Raw genomic sequence first — 11,774 nt, 5'->3', positions numbered from 1 at the left:
TAATCTCCCGTAATCTACATTCTTGAGATTGGATTTTTTTGAGCCAAGTTTCTGTTTTAACTTCCTCTTCTACCATCCCATCCTCCAATTCACTAATTCGTTCTTCTGCCTCATTTACCCTGGCTGTCAGAGCGTCTAGTTTAGACTGCATTTGATTCATAGCATTTTTAATATCTGCCAGACTCGCTCTCATTTCTGCCCTTAGAGAGTCTATATTCTCATTAATATTTTCATTAATAGTTTTCTCAAGCCTACAGATCATCTTGACCATTGTTACTCTGAACTCCATTTCTGACAATTTGGTTATATCCATATCCATCTGTTCTGTGGCAGAGGCCACAGACTCATTATCTTTTCTTTGCTGGGGGGGATTTCTCCTTCTCATCATTCTGATGAGGAGAGGTTGTGGGGATGCCCAGAGCACAAGTTATTGACCAGGACACAGGCAGTGTCACTTGTTCTATAGGGACCTTAGGGATGTCGGCTTCCTGATTTTTCAGCCTGCCTTCTGGGGGAGGGGGCCTGCTGCGCTGATATTCAGGAAACCCTGTTTGGGTAGAGTTGCCCCATCCCCTGCGAGGGGGTATGGGGCTGGGCACACTGTGGGCCGGTATTTCCAGGCTTTTGTTCTCTGGTGGCTTTCCCTGGCGGTTTTCTGTGCCTCTTCTGAGAGTCAGAGCAGCAGTGGCCGTATCCTAGCCTCTGTCAAAGAACAGAGAGATCGCAGTCCGCTCTCCACTGAACTCTCTTGGCCACTTTAACTCTGTTTCTATCGGTGCTGCTAAAAACCCTGCAGCAACCCGGGATGTGCGTCCCACAGCCTGTGTCCCAGCCCTCACTTCCAGGGCTGGCGCGTCTCTGTCCTTTGTGCTTCTAACACTGCCAGCCGCCCCGGTTCCCACACACGCTCCCGAGCTCCCGATCTCCCTGTTTCAGTATGGCTTGCGTGCGCTCTGGAGTGCCGGTTTTCAGTCTGGTCGCGCACTCCCGAGCTCTCAGTTTCAGTCTAGTTCGAGTGTACACTCTGGAGCTCTGGTTTTCAGTTTGGACACGCACGTTCCCAGGCTCAGTCTGCTCTCTCACGGTGCCGGTCCTCGAGTCAGCCTGCTCCTGAGCACAAGTGGCTATTGCTTCCCAGCTCCCGAGCGCCGAGACTCCCTCCCCCTTCCGTTTATCTTCCTATATCTGAGCGGATTCACAGCTCCCCATTTGATACCTCAATACTCAGTGCTGGAGATGTTCGTTTGTAGAGATCCAGGTGTATCTTCCTGTGTCTCAGACTGATTCCATGGGTTTTCAGGATGGTCTGGTAGATATCCAGCTGGACTTGGGACCAGCTGAGAAAGGGGTCCCCTACTCCTCCACCATCTTTTCTCCTCCTTGCAGAAAGTGGTCACTTTTCTGTTCATAGAGTTTCTGCTACTCTTTTCTTCATTCTCCAGTTGCATTCATAGGTATTCAGAATGGTTTGGTAGCTCTCTCGCTGAGTTCCTGGGACCAGATGAACTTTAGGTCTCCTGCTCCTCCGCCATCTTGGAACACCGAGCTGGAGCTCAACTCTTGTTTTAAACTGGGTTCCTTGCAGAAAGTGGTCGCTTTTCTGTTCATAGAGTTGCTGCCATTCTTTTCTTCATTCTCCAGTTGAGTTTGTAGGTGTTCAGAATGGTCTGATAGCTATCTAGCTGCATTCCTGGGACCAGACGAAATTTAAGACCCCTGCTCCTCCGCCATCTTCACAGATGACCTGTTTTATGTTTTAAATAGCATTCTAAATAAAGTATTAATAGTTTTGTTTTGTAATTGTCAAGCAGAATCTAAAATTCAAATGGAAATTCAAGAAGAAAAAAGAGTCACGGTAACTTATATTCAGTCATTTGATCCACAACAAAGACAATATTGAAGTGGAATAGAGAAAGGATGGAATTTTTTCTTCTTCTAGATTTGACTGATAACATTATTCTGAATTTTAGGGACTATTTAAAGATGCTCTTAATAAGAGGTTCAGTTCACCACAGTGCATTCAATTTTTTAAGAAATTAAAGTGTTTTAATACAAATTATATGTTTTAATTTTTAATTTATGTTCTTAACTATTACTCTCTGACTTTAGCAACATCATTTAACCAAGCCCTAATTAGGGCAAACCTGTAAAGTGACAAAATGCACAAAATACAAGAGACAGAGTATTTTGTACTCACTAGAGACTCAAGAATTAAAAGAATCTGTGCCCCCTCAGTACCATGCAGTTTTCATGGAAATGATTTATTGTTTGGAAAATTAGTGCTGTCAACTATAATTTGTACTCTTAAGCAAGGCAATACATTTGAGCAATGATAAAGGTCAAAGTAATATATTATTTTATAATAGTACCTTTTATTTAAATATCCTAAAAAATTTTTATGAATTTTATACATAGGAATTACCCCATCTACCTTTGAGATGCAACATTTATGTAAACCATTTATCTTGACCTAATCTTTTTACCACATTCTTGTGTCTACTGTAACTAGAACTGCTATACAATGCATCTTGATTATCTGTGCTGTGATAAGTGAGCCCTAGCACAAAAAATTAAAAACTGATTTACTCAGATAGAATACAGAGAAGTTTGTTATGTTGCAAACTTGATCAGTCAGAGAAAGATGGAATTTTTAATAAATTCTATCCATACAGAAGAAAATTAATTTGTGTCTGTACCTTAAAACATACACCAAAAGTGAAACCCTATAGATTTTAGACACACATGAAAAGAAAAACAAGAATCTTTTTTTTTTAAAGAGAGAGAAAAAGGGAGCACATGAGCAGGGTGGGAGGGGCAGAGAGAGAGAGAGAATCTCAAGCAGGGTCTATGCTCAGCATGGAGCCCAACACAGGACCCAGTCTCATGAACCTGAAATCATGATCTGAACTAAAATCAAGAGTCGGACGCTTAACTGACTGAGCCACCCAGGTGCCCCAAAGAAGAATCTTTTTAATATAAAAACTTAGGGGGATATCTTCAGTTTCTTTTGGGAAACAAAAATTTCTTAAATTGGATATGAAGTAAGACACATAGGAAAAAATTAATAGATATGTCTACATTAAGATACATAATCTTAATATATAATGACTACATTGAGATACATAATTCATCAAAAGACCCATAAAGATTATGGAAAAGGAAGCCAACATGCTAAGCAAAATAAGTCAGTCAGGGAAAGAAGAATATAATATGATTTCACTCATATGTGGAATTTAAGAAACAAAACAGATGAACATAGGGGAAAGGAAGGGAAAATAAAACAAGACGAAAACAGAGAGAGAGACAAACTATAAGAGATTCTTAACTATAGGAAACAGGGTTGCTGGAGGGTAGGTGGATGGGGCGATGGGGTAAGTGGGTGATGGGACTTAAGGCGGGCACTTGAAGTAATGAGCACTGGATGTTGTATGCAACTGATTCTACTTCTGAAACTAAAAAAAAAAGAAAAAAGAAAAAGAAAAAGCAAGCCTTGAATTGTTGAACACTACTACATTGGCTAATTGAATGTAATTTTAAAAAAACCTTGAAAAATCAAAAAAAAGAAAAGAAAAAGCAAGCTGCATTACAAAAGAATACATTGTCAATACATATATCCAGCAAAGGGTTTATATCCAGGAATATACATAGACATGAAGAACTCCTAGAAACCAATGAGAAAAAACAGACTACCCAATGAAACAGCAGCAAATGACTAAGAACAGACCATTTACAATTACCCATAAGCACAGGATAAAATTACCCAAATTACCAATAAGCATAAGTAGAGGCAATAAACTACATGGGTTATCAGATGAATGCGAATTAAAACTAAACACATGACTTCTACAAACCCATAAGAATGTGTACAGTAGAAAAGATGGACTGTATAAATGTTTCTGAGGAGTTGGGAAGAGTAGAAATGAAAGCAAGCACTTCATCTGATTTTTTAAGATATTATCTATTAAGAGGGATCCCCTTTCTCCACATCCTCTCCAACATTTGTTGTTTCCTGCCATTCTAACCGGTGTAAGATGGTATCTCAGTGTGGTTTTGATTTGAATTTCCCTGATGGCTAATGATTTTGAACATTTTTTCATGTGTCTGTTAGCCATTTGTATGTCTTCATCAGAAAAGTGTCTGTTCATATCTTCTGCCCATTTTTTGATTTGATTATTTGTTTCCCGTGTATTGAGTTTGAGAAGTTCTTTGAAGATCTTCGATACTAATCTTTTATCTGTAGTGTCATTTGCAAATATCTTCTCCCATTCTGTGGGCTGCCTCTTAGTTTTTTTGACTGTTTCCTTGGCTATGCAGAAGGTTTTTATCTTTTCTTTTCTTTTTTTAAATTATAATAATATTTTTTATTATATTATGTTAGTCACCATACAGTACATCCCTAGTTTTTGATGTAAAGTTCAGTGATTCATTAGTTGCGTATAACACGCAGTGCACCATGCAATACGTGCCCTCCTTACTATCCATCACCAGCCTATCCCATTCCCCCACCCCCCTCCCCTCTGAAGCCCTCAGATTGTTTCCCAGAGTCCATAGTCTCTCATGGTTCATTCCCCCTTCTGTTTACCCCCCCTTCTACTTCCCTTTCTTTTCCTACTGATCTTCGTACTTCTTATGTTCCATAGATGAGTGAAACCATATGATAATTGTCTTTCTCTGCTTGACTTATTTCACTTAGCATTATCTCCTCCAGTGCTGTCCATGTTGCAGCAAATGTTGAGAAATCGTTCTTTTTGATGGCTGAGTAATTTTAATGCTTGATGAATGCCAGCTGCAGTAGCGACTCTCATCTCTTTCGTAGATATAGCAGTTTGGTGACTTCTGGATTTCTCGCACATGAAATAAGTGAGCTCTATTGGATTGTGAAAACTCAGATAGATATGTGTTGATATCAATACCAGATAGGGTTAAAAAGAAAAAATGAAGACTTTAAAACTTCTTAGAGCCCAGGGAAATGGACACGAAATTTTCACAAGCTTACAGAGAACGTCAGGGTATAGGAGGGCACGTAGTTTCACTGCAAAACATTAACACACACAATTCAGACAGCACGTGGGGAAAAAGAACAATCAGGTGAGCATAAATATGAGAAGAAACATAAAATGAGACCAAGAAAAGAAAGGTAAGTTAAAAGTGTTAATAAGACCTAGCCAAGTTACAGCTTTTAGAAGAGATACATTTACAGCCCCCATGAGTACCGTGACAGCAAGGTTGAATGAACAACACCAGCTAGGTTCTCTACTATAAAGTTACTATTTTAACTTTTGTAATTAATCAATATCATTTGAATATATTCTTTATTTATTTTTTATAATAATTTTTTATTATGTTATGTTAGTCACCATACAGTATATCCTTAGTTTTTGATGTAATGTTCCATGATTCATTATTTGCATATAACACCCAGTGCTCCATGCAATATATGCCCTCCTTAGTACCCATCACTGGCCTATCCCAATCTCCCACCCCCCTCCCCTCTGAAGCCCTCAGTTTTTTTCCCAGAGTCCATACTATGGACTTCAGATATATCTTTAAAACTATATAACTGTAACTTTTTCTTATTAAAATTTCACCCACTATGTTTAACATCCATTGGTGATTCTTATACCAAAAAAAAAAAAAAATTATTGCAAACGTGGTGGCCAAATGGTGATTTTCTAATTCTATCATTTCTTCTACATTTATTAATTGTATATAAGAAGGAACTCTCCCTCATCCCCCACTTGTTTGTTTTTTCATTGATTTATATATATTGTGGACTCATGGATTCTTATTTATTCTTTTAGTTATAATCCGTTGCCTTTGCTCTTCATTTTGAGGCTCACACTATTTCAGATTTGGCCGGTGGGACCCCCTTCAAGCTGGCTCTTGAATCTCTCTGATTCATTGAGCACTTCCTTTCAGGCTCAGCAAAATTTTCTTGGATAATCTTGTCATGTCCTTGCCCCAGTCCTGGAATCAGCCATTTTTCTAGGTAACTTTGGTCCCTTTTAGTTTAGTTTTGTTTTTATTTAAGTTTCAGTTAGTTAACATACAATGTAATATTAGTTTCAGGTGTACAATATAGTGATTCAACACTTCCATACAACACCCAGTGCTCATCACAAAAAGTGCACCCCTTAATCCCCATCACCTACTGATCCCCCCCCACCTCCCCTCTGGTAACCATCAGTATGTTCTCTATAGTTTAGAGTCTGTTTCTTGGTTTGCCTCTCTCTCTCTTTTTTTCTTTCCTTTTGCTCTTTTGTTTTGTTTCTTAAATTCCACATAGGAGTGAAATCATGTGGTCTTTGTCTTTCTCTGACTGACTTATTTTGCTTAGCATAATACTCCCTAGCTCCATCCATGTTGTTGCAAATGGCAAGATTTCATTCTTTTTGATAGCTGAGTTATATTCCTCTGTGTGTGTGTGCACGTGCGCCACATCTTTTTTCCCCTCAGATCTAGAGTTAGGGTTAGGGCCAGAGTGAGAGTATGTGCCTGGTATCCTGCAGTACAGAGACCTCTCCAGAGGGCTAACCTTGGTCCCTTTTAAAGGAGAATGGTAAAGAGCACATTTGGCATTAGTTGTGCTCATAGCTTACAAGGCCTCTACATGATCTGAGAATGCAGCTAGGAAATAAATGTAAAAGAAACACAGGAAATAGAAACCACAAACTAATAAACTAAAGAAATGTTTACTCATAGGAGGTGGGTCAAGGAAGAGACAGAAAGAATGGAGGGTTTCTCTCATCTATGGAACATAAGAACTAGGAAGATCGGTAGGAGAAAAAAGGGATAAAGAAAGGAGGGGGTAATCAGAAGGGGGAATGAAGCATGAGAGACTATGGACTCTGAGAAACAAACTGAGGGCTTCAGAGGGGAGGGGGTGGGGGAATGGGATAGGCTGGTGATGGGTAGTAAGGAGGGTACATACTGCATGGTGCACTGGGTGTTATACGCAACTAATGAATCATTGAACTTTACATCAAAAACCAGGGATGTACTGTATGGTGACTAACATAATATAATAAAAAAATATTATTATAATTTAAAAAAAAAGATAAAAAGCTTCTGCACAGCCAAGGAAACAGTCAAAAAAACTAAGAGAAAAAGAACTCTTAAATCAAAAAAAAAAAAAAGGAAAGAAAGAATGGAGGACTGGGAAAAGTATCGATATTAATATATAATATATAAATTTCAATCTATTTGTACATATTAATACCCATGAGTTCAAATAGATATCTCCAATTCCAGTTTGACACCCTAGAATTCTTTCCAGCCTCCCTTTTTCCATGTACATAGCACCATTCCCTGATAGGAAGGAGCCATTCCCTTTTCTACAGTATGTTACTTATTTACTGAATCTCTGAATACATGCTAACTAATTTCAGAATTTTCAACTCATTCCACTGTAATGACAAACTAACTACAGCCTAAAATCTTGGTCTACAGTTTTTTCTTCACTGTGAATATATAGATAAGAAATTCTGTGTTCAGTAATTAGATTAGGTATTTTATTTACCCCTTTAATTCACTTATGATATTAGTTTGAAATATAGTTTGGTTCATTTGTTTTGTTTTATTCTATTTTGCTTTATTCCCTGTCCTCTTCTATATATTTTTACTAGGTAAAAGATAACCTGGTCAAAACCATACAAGTAAATTAACTCATCTCCCCATCCTTTCTTCCCCATTCTTACCTACCTCCTGTAAGTAAGCAATCTCACTAGTTTCTGATTTATTCTTCCTGTGTTTCTTTTGCTTGAATGGGCAGATAAATGTATATTTTATTTTTCCTTCATTATTATACAGAAAGTGGTGAACTATAAAAAAAATGTAGTGAGCTATAGATGCTCTTTTATACGTTGTTTTTTTCCACTTAAGATATCTTAGCCATCCCTCCACACTGGTTCGTAGGTGTCTTTGTCATTATTTTTTCATAGCTGCAAAGTACTCAATTGCATTGATCTTCCATGGAGTTACCTTCCATGGGGTCCAGGAAAGAGATGGTGGTGATGAAGTGTACTAACTGCCACTGAATTGTGTACCTCAAGTGGTTAAAGTTATAAATTTCATGCATCTATATTATAGTACATTTAAAATCTAAAAGAGAAAGAAAGATGTCATCTCAGCATAAAGCACAGACAAAATATATAATAATAATAGCAACATATGATTAATAAGTTAATAGGGGGAATAGAATAACAAAATATGTATTTATTTGGGTTTTTTTTATTATGTTATGCCAGTCACCATACAGTACATCCTTAGTTTTTGATGTAGTGTTCCATGATTCATTGTTTGCATAAAACACTCTCTTACACTGTAGGTGGGAATGCAGGCTGGTATAGACACTCTGGAAAATAGTATGGAGGTTCCTCAAGAAGTTAAAAATAGAGCTACCCTATGTCTCAGCAATTGGACTAGTAGGTATTTACTCCAAAGATACAAATGTAGTGATCTGAAGGGGCACCTGCACCCCAGTGTTCATAGTAGCAATGTCCACAATATCCAAACTGTGGAAAGAGCCCAGATGTCCACAGACAGATGAATGAATAAAGAAGAGGTGGCATATATATAAAATGGAATATTACTCAGCCACCAAAAGGATGAAATCTTACTATTTACATCAACATGGATGGAACTTAAGGGTATTATACTGAGCAAAATAAGTCAGTCAGAGAAAGACAGTTATCATATAGTTTCACTCATACGTGGAATATAAGAAACAGGACAGAGGACCATAGAGGAAGGGAGGGAAAAGAGAATGGAAAGAAATCAGAGAGGGAGACAAACCATGAGAGACTCTTAACTGTAGGAATCAAACTGAGGGTTGCTGGAGGGGAGGTGGGTGGCGGGATGAGGTAATTGGGTAACAGGCATTGAGGAGGGCATATGATGTGATGAGCACTGGGTGTTATATGCAACTGATGAATTACTGAACTCTACATCTGAAACTAATCATGTACTATATGTTGGCTAACTGAATTTAAATAAAAATTTTTTAAAAGAAAACATATAGTAATATGAAAAATATAAATTCAAATATATCATAATTATATTAAATGTTACAAGATCAAATTCTCCAGAACTACAATGATTATGAATCTATATAAAAAGAACACAGCTATTTCTTAAAAAAAAAACAAACAAAACAAAAACACAGCCTGACTTCAGAGTGCTAACAAGGAACGTGTCGCAGATATAAGGACATAGAACAGTTTAAAGAAAATTGTTGGAAAAGAAATACCATGTAGGTAGCCAGGTGATGGGTATTAAGGAGAGCACGTGTTGTGATGAGCACTGGGTGTTATACACAACTAGTGAATCATTGAATACTACATCAAAAACTAATGATGTACTATATGTTGGCTAACTGAACATAAAAAAAATACTGTGTAAACACTAACCAAAAGAAAGCTGATACATGTATACTAATAATCAGAAGAAGTAGATGAGATGTTAAGGCAGGAGCTGCTGCTAGAAATAAAGAGAAATATCTCCTATTTATAAATGCAGTGGTGTGCTGTTAAATGAATAAAAATAGCTCTCAGAGGAACCTTGCTTTGTAGCATTTGCCAGTTTCCATAGTGTAATTATTTCCAGTATGGCTGATTTCAATCTACCAATGTGATGTCATTGAATGGGGAGTTGAAAGAGATGTTCACATTCAGTTTGAAGCCAATGTAAGTGCATTAAAGAATCAGTACACAAGAGCAGATCATGATGCTGAATCTGCATGTCCTCAATAACATGGTATATAAACGACACAAGCAATAACTGGGTATATCTAAAAGGGGAAAAAATAAATGCACAATTACAATTGGCAGCATGCTTCACATACGATTTTGCACATATAAGAGGTAGTGAACAAGGAGGAAAAAATTAAGGATAAAAAATATTTAACAATCCAAGTAACAAACTTGACCTGGTGGACATATTAACAACACTATACATGACAGCAGAATGTATATTCATTTTAAGTTACATAGAGTTGGCAACTATATAAAAGTTTTAGGAGATATATCTCAATGTGCATGAGCGCAATAATCAGATTTAGTGATTGTCACTTAAAAGTTATCCCTCTTGACAAATATTTCTAGGGCCTGTTTTATATCTTTGTTCCTCAGGCTATAGATGAAGGGGTTCAACATAGGGGTAACTACTGTATACATGACTGAAGCAATAATGTCTTTGTCTTTGAAGTCCCTTGATGAGGAGAAAAAGTAAACACCTGCAAGTGTCCCATAGTATAGAGACACCACAAAAAGATGGGAGCCACAGGTAGAAAAGGCTTTAAAGAGTCCCTTAGTAGAGGGGATCCTCAGGACAGTTGTTCCTATACGAATATATGAGCCCAAGATACTACTCAAAGGCAGGATGAAAAGCATTCCTCCTTCAGTAAAGATGACCAGCTCATTGAGAGAGATGTCTGAGCAGCTTATCTTCAGGAGCACAGTGAGGTCACAGAAGAAGTGGGGGATGGTGTTATTAGCACAGAAGGGCAGTTGGACCAAGAGGAGGGTGTGCAACAGGGCATGGATGCAACAGAAGAACCAGGACCCAGCTACTAATGAGATACACAGCTCCTGCCTCATGATAGTGGTGTAGTGGAGTGGCTGACAGATGGCCACATATCTGTCATATGCCATCACTGCAAGAAGGAAGTTATCGAGACAACCAAAAACTATGAAAAAATACATCTGAAAAATGCACCCCACATAGGGAATGCCTTGTTGCTGAGTCTGCATGTTCATGAGCATCTTTGGAACTATAACAGATGAAAGGGAAATATCAGAGAAGGCCAAGTGGCTGAGGAAGAAGTACATGGGAGTGTGGAGGCGAGAGTCCAGCCTGATGAGCAGGACGATGAGCAGGTTCCCCAGCACCGTGGTCAGGTACATGCCCAGGAACAGGGCGAAGAACACGCCCTGCTGCTCTGGCCGGATGGGGAGCCCCAGGAGGAGGAACTCGGACATGCTGCTCTGATTCTTCAGCCTCATGCTGTTCTTATCTCTGCTGGCAATTGGAGAAAGTGGGAAATGTCAGTGAACATGTCATAACATTATAGTAAGGTCTTTTCTATGAAAATTCTTAATTTTAGCTACCTTTCTGTTTATTTCTCACAACTGTTATTGCATGAGTTAATTTGCCCATCTCTAGCACTAATGATACATGAAACTATCACATTAGCCAGGTTTTTCGCCAAACAAAAGACTTTTATTCTTTATTCAACAAATATTTATTGAACAACATCTTTCGTATATTGAGTACATAGCAATGAACAAGAAATGGTAAGTCTCTATGTTCAAGGAGTTTATATCTTTATATCAAGCCAGGTTCAAACCCAAATAATTTACTAAGATCAAAATGTGAAATGGGCACCAGGAAAGAGATATGAGTCATTTCCTCTTAAAAAGGATGCGAAGCTCCCTAAGTTGGAACAGAATTAGCTTCATCACAGGCACTCAGTATAATTGGCTGGGTCCTACCTGTTTTAAGTCATTTAAAATTCCCTGTTACCAAAAGTGTCCAAGACAGTTTTTCAAACCAACATTGAGAATAGCATCAGGCACTATTTCAAGTGTTTTACGTGTACCTTCATATCAGAACCTCACCGTAGTCCTAACAAATGGTATTATTATAGTCATTTTAACTATGAGACAACAAATACATACATTATTTAAATGTGCAAAAGTACACACAATTAAGTGCAACAGATAGAATCACAACATATGTCTGACAAGAATGCATACTTTCAACCACTCTGCATAGAA

At 38.0% G+C, this 11,774-nt stretch overlaps 1 protein-coding gene across 1 annotated transcript in view; it reads right to left on the bottom strand.

Annotated features, from left to right (window-relative positions):
* Positions 1-11,469, bottom strand: part of LOC103670484 (olfactory receptor 1J4-like) — a 34,052-nt gene extending 22,583 nt beyond the window's left edge. Inside the window, exon 1 of the mRNA XM_008698938.2 lies at positions 10,504-11,469. Within this exon, the coding sequence (XP_008697160.2) occupies positions 10,504-11,000 (497 nt within the window). The 5' untranslated portion in view covers positions 11,001-11,469. The remainder of the gene's footprint in view (positions 1-10,503) is intronic.
* Positions 11,470-11,774: the final 305 nt, after the last annotated feature.

Source organism: Ursus maritimus, unplaced genomic scaffold (genome assembly GCF_017311325.1).
Source record: "Ursus maritimus isolate PB19 unplaced genomic scaffold, ASM1731132v1 scaffold_17, whole genome shotgun sequence".
NCBI classification, from domain to species: domain Eukaryota; kingdom Metazoa; phylum Chordata; class Mammalia; order Carnivora; family Ursidae; genus Ursus; species Ursus maritimus.
The sequence above is the reverse complement of the archived record's forward strand: the minus strand, read 5'-3'. Positions and strand labels throughout refer to the sequence as shown.